Source organism: Zingiber officinale, chromosome 4A (genome assembly GCF_018446385.1).
Source record: "Zingiber officinale cultivar Zhangliang chromosome 4A, Zo_v1.1, whole genome shotgun sequence".
NCBI classification, from domain to species: Eukaryota; Viridiplantae; Streptophyta; class Magnoliopsida; order Zingiberales; family Zingiberaceae; genus Zingiber; species Zingiber officinale.
In genome coordinates, this window is record NC_055992.1 from 2,475,261 (window position 1) to 2,492,648 (window position 17,388).

At 36.7% G+C, this 17,388-nt stretch overlaps 3 protein-coding genes across 3 annotated transcripts; 2 read left to right on the plus strand and 1 right to left on the minus strand.

Moving 5' to 3' along the window:
• The first annotated feature begins 411 nt into the window (after window positions 1–411).
• Window positions 412–6,950, plus strand: LOC121969240 (peptidyl-prolyl cis-trans isomerase FKBP15-1-like). Its single transcript, XM_042519222.1, has 6 exons — window positions 412–583; window positions 666–715; window positions 1,793–1,855; window positions 2,816–2,906; window positions 6,306–6,410; window positions 6,676–6,950. The coding sequence occupies exons 1-6, from the start codon at window positions 532–534 to the stop codon at window positions 6,750–6,752; spliced, it is 438 nt and encodes a 145-aa protein (XP_042375156.1). The 5' UTR covers window positions 412–531; the 3' UTR covers window positions 6,753–6,950.
• A 4,015-nt stretch (window positions 6,951–10,965) lies between these two features.
• Window positions 10,966–13,752, plus strand: LOC121969242 (transcription factor BHLH094-like). The gene is made up of 7 exons (XM_042519224.1): window positions 10,966–12,145; window positions 12,231–12,467; window positions 12,564–12,629; window positions 12,709–12,777; window positions 12,872–12,943; window positions 13,028–13,246; window positions 13,332–13,752. Exons 1-7 carry the CDS (start codon window positions 11,537–11,539, stop codon window positions 13,368–13,370), a joined length of 1,311 nt encoding a protein of 436 aa, XP_042375158.1. The 5' UTR covers window positions 10,966–11,536; the 3' UTR covers window positions 13,371–13,752.
• A 2,282-nt stretch (window positions 13,753–16,034) lies between these two features.
• Window positions 16,035–17,139, minus strand: LOC121973052 (transcription factor IBH1-like). The gene has a single exon (XM_042524652.1). It carries the CDS (start codon window positions 16,993–16,995, stop codon window positions 16,465–16,467), a length of 531 nt encoding a protein of 176 aa, XP_042380586.1. The 5' UTR covers window positions 16,996–17,139; the 3' UTR covers window positions 16,035–16,464.
• Between the last annotated feature and the right edge of the window lie 249 nt (window positions 17,140–17,388).

A 17,388-nucleotide genomic window follows, 5' to 3' on the forward strand; every position in this document is an offset into this window, starting at 1 on the left:
GGTGTTTTATCGTGACTTTGAATGTTATATATATCCATGTTTTGATCATGTAGTGGTACTATTATATGATAGATAGTCAGTCAATTGGATGTGTATTTGGGATTGATGTGGTTTTTGAATGATGATTCTGATAATATTTTGAACATGCATATTATTTAAAATAATTCCAAGTTCAAATAGTGGATATAATTGAAAGAGATTCCATACAATCGTGGAATTGGATTTTAGATGAAGAAATTTGGGGCTTGTGCAAGTCACGTGCACATTTTCCGTCTAATTTAACCCCCAAAATGACGGAAGAATTGATTTGGTCAAAAAAAAAAAAAAAAAGTTTAGGACTAATTTAGCCCTTTCAAAATGTTTGGCATTGAACCGGGCATTAGACATAAATCAGGTCTTTTCCCTAAATACAACAAAGAAACCCTTGTCGTGGCCGGCTGATATATCGTATCAGGATCCCACGTATAATTCCAGATCTGGGAAGACAACGCGACGCAAGGCGCAAATTCAACGAGCGACGGGGGGACGGCGATGGCGAGGCTTCACCTCTATTTTGTGTTATCCGTTGCTTTGATAGTACTTGGTAATCATATATCTCTTAATTGATTTTCCTCCGTCTTTGTGTGATCTTTAGCTTATCGCCTCAATCGTTTTTTCTTTCGTAGCTTCTGCTACGAAGACGGGCGACGTGACGGAACTCCAGATCGGGGTCAAGGTACTCTTTTCCTTTTGATTTCTTCATCTACTTTGTATATAGAAAAATATTTTCGCTATTCACCTCTTTTTTTTTTTAATAAAAATCTTTGTAGTTTGGACCTGGGTTTTTTTTTAATTTTTTTTTGTAGATTAAATATTGGGGCGGAAAAGTTTGAATCTTTATAGATGGTGACTAACATCGTGCGATTTTTTTTCCTGATAACACATGATAGGTTGAGTTAGAGAAAGATCATTTTTTGATGAACGAGTTTTCTCCTGGCATTGAATTAAACGAAGTCAGGAAAGATGATGGGTCACTGAGCAATAGATTTTAGAAGTTGCCTAGGTTTTTTCCTTTACTTTTTTTTGTGGAACATATACAGAATGATTTCAGAATAAGCACCTTGAAGCCCAATAGAAACTCTACAAGTGAAATGGATGATTTGTTTGGTTGAATAGATACTTGATCTTTTTTCCTCATGTTCCAACTATAAACCTGCTGTAGGTTGAAATGGATGATTTGTTTGGTTGAATAGATACTTGATCTTTTTCCCTCTTGTTCCAACTAGAGGACCTGCTGTAGGCTACACAAGTAGTTTGCTTGACCTTTTTCTATTTGTCCCTGTCAGCAATTTTATACAGAACTGGAAAAGGCCTTGTAAATATTTTGGAGTGTGTTAACGCTCCATATAGACTTGGAAGCTCCTTTCTATTTTTGGTTTACTCATGGTTATTGGTTGTTGGCAATATAATTGCTACATAAATAACCAGATTTTGTTAGCGCTTTCTTATTCTCCACAATCTAGAGTTTCCTCTTTCAGGCCTTTATGTAACCAAATTGAAATTTGAAGATGAACTAAATCAATGATATTGGGTGTCTGAATCTCTTTCCTCCCATTGTTGGCAACTAGAATAATTGCTCAGTTCTCCAAGTTCTTCCTATGACAGAGCTTATTGTCTCATTTCTTTTATTCAATGCAGCATATAGGATGGCATGAAGATGCTAATTTGCTTAGACAGATAGCTTCATTGAAATAATTTTTTCTAGTCTATATTTAACTTGGTTGACTTGACTTTTATCTTCTTGTGTTTGCAGTACAAACCAAAGTCTTGCACTATTCAAGCTCACAAAGGAGACAAAATTAAAGTCCACTATCGAGTAAGATGTGACAACATTGTGACTTATTCCACGATACCACTATAATGAATTGGATTAAATTTCGAGTTGACTATTTCCAATGTGCAGCTGAAATGAACATGATTTGCTAGTTTCTCTTCTTTTCTCATTTTGCATATTGTTTTCCTTTCTTTTAGTATCTCCAACTTCTACATCAGGATTTGGAAGTTGTTTCTGGTATTAAAAGCTATGTTGATTTCCCTAAGCAGTTTAATGAAATGATGTAATTGTTTACATGCAAGATAGATGTTACATGACTTCACTTAAACAAATTTGATTTTAATCCAAATGCTGGTGAGAATTAAACCTTCTAATACAAGTCGTCTCATGTTCCTAAAAAAATCATGGCAAAGAGAAAATAGAAGCAAATAAATTAGCATAAGTGAATTTTGAATCACCTTCTCCATTGGTCATTCCGTCCCTATTCATCAACAAAAAGGCATGACTGACTCATAACAGTAGAGTTAGTTGACCTATCGTACAATCTAGCAATTGCATGTTATATTTGAATGGATAAAGAACATTTTTCTAATGGTAAAATACTCTCCCAACATATATGTAATCAAATATGTATTTTACATGTCAATAAATACCATAATGATCCTCATACCTTAAAGGTACCATACTACTCATTCCATTTCTTGTATCTGTTAATGTTGTTGAAACTTGAAACTATCTTTAAAAACTGTCAGGTGGCTTTGAATGATTCATTTCCAGATTTACTTTCTTTGTCTGGATTTGTATAATTTAAACATTTACTGGGTAAGCATAGGATTTCAAATTTTCTGAAAAATAAACGGAATTCTTGGCTTGGTGATTGAATCTGCAAGTGATTTCTAACTGCTAAATTAAGCTGCCCTTTTGCTATATTCGATTTGTGTTTATTTACTTCTTTTAATTTCGCTAAGAAAATTTTTCCCCTTTCTTTGGTATATGTTGCAGGGTTCACTTACAAGTGGTGAAGTGTTTGACTCCAGTTTTGAAAGAGGAGACCCAATTGAATTTGAACTTGGCAGTGGTCAGGTGATCAAGGGTATGCCACTTAATATTAACCACACCCTCCTTTCAAAGAGGCAATCAAGAAAATTTGAAAATGTTTTTAATGCATGATTCTCATGAGTAATGACAATGACATCTATCCTTAGATTTCATGAGATACCATTTTCTCCACCTAATCAAGGGAGCCATGAAAAATTGTGATTGGCTCAAGGCTATGCAACCCTCTTTTGTGGTTGCAACTTGTACTACTGAATTCTTTGAACTCATCGAATTGCAAGTCTAAGTCATGTAAACATGCTATGAAATATCTAAAGCTATCTTTGTCTCAAACACTAAATTATATGATAAACAACCTTTTTAGGTATTCGGTTGTGCTGGAATAGGATGTAAGATATAATTAAGTTATTGGACTTGATGCCCATTATTTTTTTGTCAGTTTATATGAGATTTAAAGTTATTGGATGTGGTTTTCTGTGCATTTTTGTTTCCTTAGCATGTAAGCAGCAAGCACAGATCTCTTCTATTTAGATTCCAATATATGGTGTGTATTTTGTTGTAAATGTTAAGTGCTTAGCTTGTATATCAAGAAGTTTAGGGACTTATATGCAATGTGATAAACATATCTTATTATCTAATTAAAAGTTTAGGGCAAAGGGATTGATTGAGAAATCATCCCAAAAAACCATCCTTTTTCCTACTTGGTATGAGAGCTAATAAACAAAAGATTAGTTGTAAAAAAAAGAACATGCAAAACATGCGAGAGTTGCATAGATAAAACTAACATTTATGATACCTTTATTAGATTGAGGGAAAAATTGCCTTCAGCTATGTTCACTTTATATCTAGCTGAGCATATAATATATGGTAAAAAAAATGAAGAATCAATTATTTGATTAGACACACTTGAGTCAATAATACAAAAAGAAATAGAAGGGTTTCTATATGCAAGGAGTGAACAAATATGAGATAATTAATTGAGTCAAATGAAAATGATGCAGTGAAGAGGAATCTGGAGACTCTAAGCCTGTGGTAAATGATGAAGCTGCAATAGAGATTGAATTTAACTTTTGTATAACTTCATGAGAGTTTGCACCTCCTATGTTGACATTGGAGTAATCTCTTGCAAACTATCATTATGTTTGGACTTGTGAGCTTATTCAGAACCATGACCACCACTTTGTCCTCACACATGGCCCCCATTGCACCTAAAGTGACTACTTTGATCTTGTGCACCTACAATGTAATTTTCAGCAAGTGTTTGTGCATGACCATTATTTTTACAATAATCACATTTCCATTTCTCTCTTTTTACCATGAGGCTACACAACAATGCAGAACCTGAAGTATCTTCTGAATCAATCATAACTCTTTGACGTGTTAAACAATAAAACATAATTATTGAAGTGAAAGTGATGCATCTCACCTTTGCCAAGAATGTGAACTCTGGTAGGATCAAATTCTGAAATAAGACTGCTCAAAAAAGTTCACACATGTGTTATTTTTTAAAAGGCCATCGAAGATAATACAACATTTTTGCATGTATAATCTTCAATGGGCAATACAAATGAAACTCTACTTATCTCATAGGCTTGTGTTGAATTACCCTTCTGGGAATATGTTTGAGTCACTGCTTTTCCTATTTCTTTGGCTCTATCAAGAAAACTGAATCCTAAAGTCTGTTTAAGAATCAAGTCATAACAAGTGAGCTCTTTGCCTCCCACTAAATTCGTGCACTGTCTCCATCTTTTACCTTTTTTTTATCTTGGGGAAGGTCCAATTAAATTGTGAACCTTAGCAAAAAGCCACATGTTATGAGATTAGATTAAATAGTTAGAAGATCTATCCGATATAAGTCTGAAAAATAGGATTCAGTAAGGTTGTGCTTGTTCCAGCATTACTTGTTGAGACACAAATCATCTGATTCGATCCTTGCTCCTAATTCGTATTTGTACTTCCAGCCATTTCGTCTCCCTTCTTAATTAGCTAGATAGGTTTTCAATAGAAATCAGATAGAATCAAAATAAGAATATATATATATATAAACTGCAAAATGACAGTACCTCAAACACTTTACTACATGAAAGAATTATTATTTCCTGTTAATTCTCAGTGAGCATGGCATCATATGTCTCTTCTGGAGTAGAAAATCTGGTGTTCCTGGATTTTTCCGAAGGTTGTTTGTCCTGATCTTTTCAAAAGCAAACACTAGCAGCAACATAACAGCTTATTGGGAAAAGAGGATACTTGTTCAGTGCATCAAGAACAGATTACTGGGAAAAGAGGATACTTGTTTTGCGTGTCAAGGCCTTTAGACATCCTCATTAGCAAATACTATCAGCAACGAATTTGGGCTGACATCAAGGCTATCTGCAAAATGACAGTACCCCAAACACTTTACTTGTTTTCACAAATTCAGCCGGATTGTGAAGATGCAGACAGGAGTCACCTCCTGTGTCTATCTACTTATGGTCACATGAGACTAGGGAGAGGTGTACTTTCTGGCGGCACTAGATGTGAAGGTGGCAAGTCGAAGACGTGGGCATCACTTGCCATTTCAGTTGAAGGAGCTGGTGAGGCCAGTTTGTGTGTCCAGAGACGAAGCCTCTGTTGATGAGACATTGGAGTTGGTTATCGTCAAGCAGTGGAAAGAATTGCTTTGATACCATGTAACATGTTGAGTTGGGGTGAAGTTAGGATACTTTTCTCTAGTAGTCCACATGAACAAGTACGGTGATCGATTATATCTATATATTAGATGGTTGGCTCCCTCATGAATGATTAGTCACTTTGGGATGGAATGTTCTTCGCCCAAATTTATTGGTCCATTTCGAATTCAGAAATTTTGGTCAGATTAATGTCCATAATCTACTGAAATATCTCTTATTTATGCTCATTTATCAGTACTTATCTAGCTTCATAGCTACTTATTTTTTACTCTCCATTTTCATTCCAATGTTTCAAACTTTAGTGTAATAAGTTCTCTTTTTTTTCTTTTTGTCACTTGAATGATCCTTGTTTATCTTATTATTCTTAGTTTTTGTTTTTGTTGAATCAGTTGATTATTTTGTGACAGCATTATTCTCAGGCTATTTCTGAATATTTGCTCTCCTATAATCATAATATTTCATAAGTAATGATATGAGTTCACTTTCATAATCTTGAGAGTTGAGATGCTTCGTCAGATAATAAATGTGGAAAGAAAAACCTAGTGAAACATGAAAAACAAGGTCCTGTGGATTTTTTGCGTTTGCATTCTTTTTAGTCACCTCTGAAATTATCTTGCTTCTGTTATCTGTAAGAAATTTGGTTATATCCTCATTATTTTGATTGCTTGATCTTGTCATCTTGTTTCTGACTTCTACATAAACAGTTATTACTGGATGTGGCTATCCACATCAACCATCTCAAAACTGATGCTACTGGCCTTGTTCAGGATGGGACCAAGGGCTTTTGGGCATGTGTGTCGGTGAAAAGCGAAAACTAAAAATTCCCTCAAAACTTGGTTATGGTGCCCAAGGATCACCTCCAAAGATCCCAGGTTGGTTTAACTGTGTTAGATATTATAGATTTGATCCCATTTTTTTCTTTTTTTAAATTATGAAAGTCCCAACTAACACTGCTAAGAACATAGTCTGCCTTGGTGTTTAACCTGGGTTAACTAGGAACCTACATTAATCTGATCCCGTTGAACCAAAGAACATTTGTGGTTGAATCAACATTTTAAATGATTGAGTAGAAAAACTAGTGACTGACCATCGGCTGATTTTGAATTTTGATCACTGCTTTATACTGAAATCTTACAGGTGGAGCCACCCTAATCTTCGATACGGAGCTAGTCGCGGTCAATGGGAAGCCATCTGATGCTGAGAGCGAGTTGTAGGTGACTCGCAAGTAAGTTTTTTGCAAGCTCTTTATAATGACATCTAGCTAATCGGCTGTGGTTCCTTGAATCTTTTTATAATGCTATTTATGTAATAACTGTTTGCAGACAAAATTGTTTATTGATAACAGATTAAATTGAGTACAATCGGTTTCATGTAGTCTATCTTCAATTTTTCAACTTAACTGGGTTTCACAATTTCTTTATAGCAACTAAATTAAGGTTATAGAAACAGTTCGTTCTTTCCTGTGTTTATTTTCTGATTTTATTATTATTTTTTTAAATTTCTGAATGTATAGCTATATAGCATTTTCAGGCTTTGTTTTAGAATGTAATCATGGCCTCCTAATTTTTTTTTTCTTTTTCAAACCGGATTATTTTCTTATACAAGAAAATGGATTGTCTTCTTGGATTATTGTTGTATTTCCTGTCTAACACTATAAACTTTGTTAAATATTAATTTGTTTTGGTTAGGAGAGAAAATATAACATAAAATGGTAGTTTACCAAGTTTTATTAATAAGGTTAGGATTGAGATATGTAAAATCGTCTGACTAGTGCCTGACTAAGATAGATGGTCTTCTCTTTTAGTTTTTATCAATTAGGCTAAGTTTGGGCTACAGTAGGTTGGCCCAAAGAGATGGGGCCGATTTCGAGTGGGATAGTCCGAGTGCAAAAAGGTGATTATATTCATTTCAGATATTCTTTATAGTCTGTTTTTAAATTATATGAGGGAAGGTAAATCATAGGGTCAATTTGTAGCTGACTGTCAAGTTAATTAGGAGGTGAGAGGAATTGATCTCTTGTCTCATTGTAGTAAATCTGTTATCCTCTAGTCAACTGTCCGTAGGAATTAGTCCGAATTGCTTCATGGTTTGACTCAAAGTGGGATTGAAGTTGGACGGTTGTTTTATGGTTTCCTATTACCATGTGTGCCATCACATTGTCTTCCATCTGGATTATATCGTCGAGTAAAGTTGTCTAACGGATCAACCCATCAAAAACTCAGTGAGGCAAGCTACTTGTCAAAAACTCATTTGACGGGTTAGAAAATCTAACGCAAGATGGATTGTAGATCATTTTATTATCTCATCCCCCTTCTCCTCCCTCTCTTTTTATATATGAATTACGGATTAGATGGGTCAATCCACAAGTTTATTAAATTTTTTTAAAAAATTATTCTCAATCTGTAGGCCAACTAAAGCCTATCACGGATTGATCCGTTTAGATCCGCAACCCCCGCTAAATTATTTTACGAGTGAGTGCCCTTAGAAAAATTAATAACAGATTTATTATAATGAGATAGAGATAAATTTTGATCTGCACGTATCTTAGCAGTTAATCACTGGTCGATTATATATTAATTTGATAATTTGCTTTCTTTTCTATAATCGGCATGGACGTAGGAGGTAAACGTACTCGCTGCAACAAAATGCTCAGAGAAATCAAAGATGCATTTTCGTGTTAGTTAATGCTCGTCACATCAGTGATAAATCTGTATTAGTTAAAAAGGATAATGCAAGATGGTGGTTGCCAAGTTAGGGCCTTAAAGGTTTGCCCTAATGTTAATGTTATACTTTTAAAGTCTGGTAACAGGTTTTCTTTTTCTGGTCCAAAAATTAAAAAAAAAAAACAAAACAAAATAAAATCTGTTTCATCGATTTCCACCCAATTTGATCAAGATGGGGCCATTATTGACTTCAAATAAAAAAAACAAAATATATCATAGAGTTTGATTTGAGAAAGAATTAAGAAGTCGAGGTGGAGTGGGCTAGCACTCCATCCTCCTACGCCAGGTTCATTAATTAATTAACTAATTAATATTTGCATGGCTGTTAGTTAGATCTTGACTATACGCAACTTTAATTAATTAATTAATAGTTAATTAATCAATCAATTCATACTATTTGAATTTGAACTGATGCCTTTGTTAATAGTCTTGAAAAGGGTTGAAGTAAGGAGTCATTTTTTATTATGAAGATCTTAGGGACCCCTTTGCCTAATGTAACTTATTATAGGGTGGTAAAAGATAGAGTACGTTATTCATGTAAAAAATTAATAATTTCAATTAACCTTATTGATTATCTCTGGAGTGATTATCTTGGTCTCACAGAAGTTTTTCATCGATTACCAGGATAAATTAAGAAGTATACACAGAGATCAGTCCAGAAGTCCAACATCCTTTAGTTACACCAACCATTTGGAGAAAAAATCCTATAAATACGTCGTAGCTTGGGTTCGAATCACGGATACATGGGTGATAATTTGAATGTCCTACTGCGACACCATAACCCCGGGGACACATTATTCACATCAAAAAGTGATTAACCAGGTCGGATAACGTCGAGCCTGGGTGATCGGTCTGGTCCCACGAAAGTTTCCCACCGACTATCAGGATAAATCGGGAAGCGCTCGCAGCGGGCAGCCCAGGAGCCCAACATCCTTTAGTTGCGTACGTGATCCATTTAGAGAAAAAATCTCTACAAATTTTTCATAGCTGGGGCTCGAATCGCGGGTGCTTGGGTGATAACCTGGATGTCCTGTCGCTGCACCATAGTATCGGAGGCAAAAATGATAATATCAGTTAATCTCATTGACTATATCTGAGGTAACCGGCTCGACTCCACGGAGGTTTCTCACCGTTCACCGGGGTAAATCAGGAAGCGTATGCGACGACCAATTTAGAAGTCTAGTATCCTTTAATTACACCCCCTATTTGAAGAAAAAATTCTTATAAATACATCATAACTAAAATTCAAATCACATATATCTACATAACAATTTCAATATCCTATCGCGACACCACGGCACCACAGTTCGGGAGATAATTATTCACGTCAAGAACCATTATTCGGTTGGATAGAACGGTCTATAATTAATCAGTTCACAGGATACCGGTTTAAAAAAAGGTTCGAGATGTAATAATATAAGAAATAATAAGACGGCGTGGGGACAAAGTTACGAAAGAAAAATATTTGGTCGAGAAGGGATAGCACCGAAATCAACGGGCCGGGGAATAATGGGAGGAGGATTCATTGCACTAATTGCCGCTGAACCCGACAAGAACCCGGTTCACTGTAATCGATGACAACGAAAATATAAATAATTTAATTGACTAGGCCGAGCAATGATTGACCTAACAACCCAACCCAAATTGCTTCCTTTTAACATTAAACCCCCTCACAATTGTCATAATATCCAAACCCTCCATTTACCTCTTGTTAAAATTTAAAATTAAATTTTAAACATTGAATCTATATAGTCTTATATTACTCAAACTCATGATTTTAAAATTATTGTTGCACTAAGTTTCTTTTTTCTAGATTATTTTTATAAAATATTATTTATTAAATAATAAAAAATTGATCAGAGCTAGTGACCACAATAGTAGCTTCTAGTCATAAAATCGTTATTAAGCTAATTGTAGCCAAAGCGGTGATCATCCTAACAGCCATGCTAATTACAACATATAGTGACGAAATTTAGACTAGGTTGATTAGGCCAAGATGATGATGACCCATGGTCACACGGCTAGATCGTGACTGACCTCCTAACTACGATTGGCCATCGTGATTTGTAATTTGTCTGTGACCAACGATCATAACTGGCCGTTGCAACCAAGGGCCATAGTTAACGCGACAAGATTAGTTGCGACCATCAATTTTTTAAGAGTATTTTAAGGATAAAATGTGTCTTTTGATAAATATAATAGGTAGATTAGTTGTTTAAATTTTTGTTTGTTAAACTGTAAAGTCTATGAACATGGACCCTAAAGCCTTAATCATTGAGGTTTAATCATGTTAATCCTTTTTTCAATTCGTTGAGTTCCCAACTAAAAGTTGTCATTGCCATAAAAAAAAATAGCCTTGATTAGGAGTAGTTAATAGCTGTAATTCAACATGAATTATGCAGATAATCCAATAAAATTATAATATTAAATTCATTTAAAAATTAACTGGATGAAGAGAAATTGTGAAAATAACTAAAGAACAAGAAAACAAGCAAATAAATAAATAAATAAATATCCAACTTAATTAAACAATCAAGTTAAAAAAAAATCAAGGAAATGCATAACCACTTGAAATATAATAAACACCCTCTTGTTGATTTTTTTTCTCGAATAGATTTTTTTAAAATTAACATTGTATATAAATTTAAAATATAGATATAAATTTTATTTTAAGATAAACTTTTTTAAAAAAAAAAAAATCTGAACGGAACAGACTTTCCTTCTTCGACTCGTTCCCTGTCTTCCTTTTTCGGAGTTTCCTCTCCCGACACTGGACTCTGCCTTTTTCTCATTCTTATCCTCTTCATCTTTTGGGGCACAAGAACTTGATCATGAGCTTGACATCCATCCATGGCGGATGGGTTGGCGATTGGCATCTTTGAGAGCATCCCCCCTTGTTTCATCTCCAAATAATGGCACCATAAAGTAAGGGTCATCAACAGTTCGTTCTTTTTTTTTTTCCTCCACCTTCCCTCACTTCTCCCATTCAGAAATCCTTCTTTTCTGCCCTTTCCTTTCCATTCACTCTGCCCTTCGCTTTTACACCACCTACCTTCCATTTTCTTCCCGCTGCCCTCCCAAAGCTGCTTCCTTTTGCTGCGCTTCCTCTTCCTTGTCGCTTTGGATCCCTCCCTTTGCTTTACAAAAAGCAGAGGTTTTTCACCGCTCTGTAGTGCGTTCGCTCGCTTTAGCTGCGGATTTTCAGCTGAATTGGGAAGGTCTTCTTGTTTTTAGCGATTTTCTACGGGAAAGGAGGGATCTTTACCTCGCCGGCGATGTATTGCGGCCAGCCGGATCAGCTGCTCGATCTGAACTGGAACCAGGGGATGGGTCCGAGCGGTCATCTTGAGTCATCGCTGAGCTCCGTTGCGGCGTCGAGCTTCCCGGCGGCCGCCGACGGCAAGGCCTTCCACAAGCTTATGGGAGGATTGTTACCCAACGTCGGCAACTCTGGTGAATCTCGCCCGATCGGTGTTCGACTTAATTCCCCAAACAAACTCCATCCGTACATGCCGAAGGCCAGCGATTGCCTTCCGTTGTCCGGAATTCCGATGATGCCGGCTTCCCATTTGGACCAGTTCTCTGGCCGGACTTACGGTCACCTTGCGGCTCAACTTGGGATTCTCGATGCTGAAAGGCTGTCGAGGGTGTCAACGCTCCAAATTGGGCTGCCGGAGGGCAGAAAGGAGACGTCCGCGGTGGGCGGATTGCGGGTCGACATAAACAACGCCGAACTGTTGAGTGTAAGAGAGGAATATTCTGCGTCTAATCCAGCTGCCAGTGGAGAACTAAGCTTAGGAGGCCCTTCAAAGAAACGGAAGGCACCTCCGAGGGACAAGGTGAAGGCCACTGGTATTGCCAATTCTGCTATAGATCCTCCCACTGTAAGTCTCTCTTTCTTTTATTGATTTTAGTTCAGTAAGTTTCGGGATAAACCAGAAAGAAAGATGCAATTTTGTATAATTCCAGGCGACTGAGGAAGAAGATCCCAGTGCCAAGAGATGTCGATCCACAGAGAAGAATGGAACAGAGACTGATGCAGTTAAGCCAAAGGAAGAGCAGAACGATGGTTGCAGCAGCAACAAAACTAATGGTCACAAACAAGGCAACGATAATTCTTCCAAGTCCGGGGAGCCCCCCAAGGACTACATCCATGTCAGGGCAAGAAGAGGCCAAGCAACTGACAGCCATAGCCTCGCTGAGAGGGTACGAAATTTTCAGTCTTTAATGTCGATAGACATCGAATTATTGTTAGTCTTTGTGCACTTTAGTCTTCATTGATGTTGTATATGTTTTCATTAGGTGAGGAGAGAAAAAATAAGCCAGAGGATGAAGTTACTGCAAGATCTGGTTCCTGGCTGCAATAAGGTATCAAAATAATAAGATCATTTTAGTTGAAATCTTGAAGAACTTTTCAGTTCTTAGGGACTCGGTCTTATTCGTGTAGGTAACCGGAAAGGCAGTCATGCTTGATGAGATCATAAACTATGTTCAGTCGTTGCAACACCAAGTTGAGGTAGTGTTTTCATATAGAAAGTTAGCATGTTTGATGGAAGAATCCTTTAAAATGTTCACTACCTAAAGTCTCTGCTATTTTACATGTTCTGTAGTTCCTATCTATGAAACTAGCCACTGTAAATCCACAATCAGATTTCAATTTCGAAGCTCTCATTCCCAAGGATGTAAGTTACAAATATTCCCGCTACTTCTACTGGTTCATATGCTAACCTTGAGTTAATGTTCGACGAAAAATTCTTAAAATTCAGATGCATCAGACTTGTGGACCTATGCCGAATTCGGTTTACTCATTAGAGACTTCAGAGGTAACAGCACCATACATTCACCAGCCTCAACAAGGAACTTCCCTCCACTCTGTCTTGCCTAATGACATAGAGATCCAGAACTCATTAAACATGCTGGAACCGACATTTCATCGAACTGCACGTCAGCCTTTCATTTCTGGATTCGATACTACATCTTCTCAGGTAAACATAAACTCCGTTTCACACGATATCTTATATTGCAAAACTTCATTAGCTCTTCTGACATGAAAGGTTATCGAAATTTCAGCTAGGCGCCTTTTGGGAGGATGATCTAGAGCACAATTAGGAGAATTCCACCTTCCCATGAGCTTCAGTTTGTGCAGAATTTGCAAGCTGCTATTGCTATAATGGCTTAGAAATCTTTGCGATGCACTGCCGGCTAACAAGCTCGCACGAATCACTCAGATCTGATCATCGAGCTGAAGTGCTTTTGCACGTAGGGGCACTCGAGGAGAAACTAGTGCAAGAAGCTTTGCAACACGAACATTATTATTCTTGCCTGAGAATACTGCCTGCTTATTCTTATCTTGATTATTATCTGATGTAATTCTGCAATCATTAGAAAGGTTATTGATGATTCATTCAGCTTATAACCAAATTGTAGTATTCCTTGTTCAAAATATTCTCTTAAGTTTCAGTGGCAAAGCAAACTTTATCCCTATTTTCAAGTTGAAGTTAGCTATTTGGTTGCTTTTAACTTTCTCTACATTGCAAACTTAAGTTGCATTGAGTCTGAAGCTAACCATGCAATCCTTTTATCAGTGTCTACATATCAAGTGGCAAAAGGCGATTCGCTCGCCCCCAGCGTCCCCGCCAACCCGTCCCTAGGCCAACACGAATGTCTACATATCAAGTTGTTTGATGAAATAGTTAAATAGACTGAAATTGGAAAAAATAAATTATTTATTTTAAAATATAAGAAAGGTAAGTCAAAATAGGTGCAAGCTAAATTATAAACGAATTTATGGTTAAATTTTACTTCTGGAAAGGAGAAAGAATCAATACTCTACATAAATTGTCTAGAAAATTTTAGTAATCAAAATTTAATTTTAAAAGCAGAGGAAAAACATATTAGTAAATTACTTGTGCCTACTAACACTATTTTTTTTTTTTTGCCTATTTTAAAATGTAATTGATTCATAAATTATTTGTACCTTAAAATTAATTTTTTTTTAACTCTTATAAACTTATAAAAGCCGATATTTTTCTCAATTCTCATGAATCTAATTGTAGAAATAACCTGTGTCTTAATAGTGAAGGATATTCTAGGAACATATCTTTTGATAAATTTCAATCAATGAGAGTATATTTTGATAAATGGCCTAAGATTTTTTAAACATCCCTCACTATCAACTCTATTGAGTAATTGCTCTCTTTTGGTCGTGTGCAAGTATGACAAGAAGGAGGAGGAGGAGGACTTGAAAGTGTAGAAGATAAGCACAGTGATGAGGTCCATTGAGCGATAGAAGATAAGCTCAAATCATGCCATAAAAGCAAAACCATGATGCCTGGATTTGGACCCCAAGCAATCAGAAACATGGACAGCCACAATCCATGTCAAATACTGTGGCAAGGTTGGAACCACACTTTTTTTTTTCTCTGAATCTACTTCAAGATTTCATTGTATATTCAGAATTATGAGTTATATATTTTTCCTATTTGATTGAGCAATGTAACACAATGGTGCTATTTCTGTCTGATTCAAGCCCTTAGAAAAATAATAAAAAAATTAGAAATTTAAATTTCAAATGGGTCAATATTTTTAAGGTCGACTTTTGAATGTGCATTCAAATTTATTCTCTCTCTCTATATATATATATATATATATATTCTCGGGTTCGAGTTGGCCCGGTCCCAAGTTGGGCCGAATGTACAGGTTGAAAATGGGCCTAGGCATGAGAATTGCATGGCGCTGTGCAGGCTGGGCCATGGAAATGCATGGGTGCCCATTTTGTGTTAGTTTTTGATGGGAAGATCAATGGAAAACAAAAGACACATTATTCACGAATTGGTACTCGGATGATAAAATTATAATACAAGAGTAAAGTTTGAATCCTCTAAAGTTCATTCCGTTAGATATGAGGTCACTCAGTATCATGATTTACCATCCTTCCACAAATCTTGGGATGGACCGTGGAGAGGCGCTTAGGGGTGAGCGTTATCACCCCTTGCAACACATACAAAACAAGCTCAAAGTTTGAATAAGCTTCCAAGGTATGGGCCAAGAACACCCGCAACAACTGCTTAAATATATAGGTCAAAAATTTGTTCTGGATGTAATGTAATAGGAGCAAAAAATCACCAAATAAGAAGGATCATGAGATTTTAAATATTGGAACTAGGGTTTGGTAAAATCCCTATAGTCTAATACCAGATTTTTATCGGGGTTTTTCTCATTGATTTTTATTTTGTGTGAAATTTTTTTTATAAATTGTAGTAAGTATCTATGCAGATACCAACTACGTCAACCTGTATGAGTGGAAAAAAAACGTATTATAAGCCCTGTCAATAAGAAGTTCCAAATAAGATTCCTCTTTTATAATACCCTCAAATATTTGTGAGAATCTTCCTTCCCGCCACCAATGATAGGTCAGCATTGTCGTCGACATGTCGGAGAATCATACCGCTATCGACCGACAACCGGTCAAAGTATGGCCAGCTACTTGTGTCACCGTGAATAAGTTAAGGAAGAAGGTGATGAAGGAGGAAAAAATAAGTCGATGAGGTAGGTAGTGCAACACTAGATAGCTCAACCATAGCAATGCACCTATCTTTGTTTTTAATTTATTACAAGGAATTATCTAATGAGTAACTGCTAATTAGGGATCATATTAATTGAGAGATAAAAAGAAATTCACCAAAAAATCCATAAACTAATTCATTCATTTAAACTAATCATAATCATAGATTAATATAAATTCAGATATTCAGAGAAAAAAGGAGTATATAAAATAAATTAATTGGAATTCCAATTTACTTTCCAATAAAATTCAGATTCACCAATGCTTAAAAAAAAACAATTCTCAAATAAAGTCACTAAAAACTGTTAATTCACATGCATATATACCCACCTAATCCTCAATTAACAACCAAAACTTTCATAAATCAATTGATTAACAAGTCTAGCTTCAATTCATTCTTCTACTTAATTATCCTCAACATTTCCTTGTAATTAGAAATCACTCAAGAACATACTTATGATAACTAATAAATTAATTCACATAATATTTTAAGTTAACATTACTTGTATATATAACTAAAACATTCATACATGTATATATAATTAATTACATAGCTAGGGAAGTTAACGTGTTCTTCCTCGTTCATATTCACTGCATGGAACCCTAATTGCCTGCATGTTTCTAGCAAAGCTTAAAACCCTAATTTCGATCTCCTGGGTCGATTTCTGATCTCTTATTGACCGAATGAACATGAGACTCAAAATCCACAATGCTCTGCATGAGCCTTACCTGCATGACCAGGCACTTCACGTAGTCAGCCGCCTCTTCAAGCAACCTGCAGTACTCCATGCCAGCTCCCCCCGGCACCACCCGCCGGAGCGCGACCTCCAACCGATCTCCACCGACGGGTCTGCGCCTTCGAATTATCGCCGCCGGTCTGGGGAGGTCACGACGGGGAGGCTTGCGCCGACGGCGGACGAGTTTACGGAGCAAGGCGCGACTCCAAGCCCGGCGGGGGCCGGCCGAGTACGCCATGCAGGAGCAAGCGGCACGTCGGATCCTGCAAGCTCGGGAGGAGGGCGACGAAGAGGCCGTGTGGCGGACGAGCGAGAGGACGCGGAGGAAACGGATGGCCACCGAGGACTTGGAAGGATGTGGAGTGAGAATATTAGGGTTAGGGTTCCCTAATGAACTAGTACCCTTGGCATCCATGATATCTATTACACCCATACATATAGAGAGAGAAACAAGGTCAATCAAAAAGAAGCTATAGGAAGAGGAAGATAGAAAGGAGAGCTAAGGTTAAGTAGTGAATAAGAAGGAAAGAGGGAGGAAGAAACTTAGGTTGGTTTGTCACATTAAGTGCATGACATGATTCCTAATTCAGACAGGATATCATGTGATTACCATATATGCCAAGGGCGGATTTGTATTTATTATAAGTAGAGGGTGTGAAGGATAGGAAAAGTGGAAAAGGACGTAGCGTGATAGGCGCGGAACCAAATGAGATTTTTGATGATCGATTTGACTGATCAGAGATGGATGATGGATTGAGCGTGGACATTGGGTTTGCCTTCATTTTCAATTGATAGGAAGGCCAATGAGTTCTATCGAGTTCAATTG

What these genes read in the sequence shown, in the direction of transcription:
- LOC121969240 (XM_042519222.1), top strand. Translation starts at nt 532, where the DNA reads ATGGCGAGGCTTCACCTCTATTTTGTGTTATCCGTTGCTTTGATAGTA. An exon ending in CGTTGCTTTGATAGTACTTG is followed by an intron (nt 584 to 665) that starts GTAATCATATAT and finishes TTTCTTTCGTAG; the next exon opens with CTTCTGCTACGAAGACGGGC. An exon ending in ATCACCTCCAAAGATCCCAG is followed by an intron (nt 6,411 to 6,675) that starts GTTGGTTTAACT and finishes GAAATCTTACAG; the next exon opens with GTGGAGCCACCCTAATCTTC.
- LOC121969242 (XM_042519224.1), top strand. Translation starts at nt 11,537, where the DNA reads ATGTATTGCGGCCAGCCGGATCAGCTGCTCGATCTGAACTGGAACCAG. An exon ending in GCCATAGCCTCGCTGAGAGG is followed by an intron (nt 12,468 to 12,563) that starts GTACGAAATTTT and finishes TGTTTTCATTAG; the next exon opens with GTGAGGAGAGAAAAAATAAG. An exon ending in CGTTGCAACACCAAGTTGAG is followed by an intron (nt 12,778 to 12,871) that starts GTAGTGTTTTCA and finishes CATGTTCTGTAG; the next exon opens with TTCCTATCTATGAAACTAGC.
- LOC121973052 (XM_042524652.1), bottom strand. Translation starts at nt 16,995, where the DNA reads ATGGGTGTAATAGATATCATGGATGCCAAGGGTACTAGTTCATTAGGG.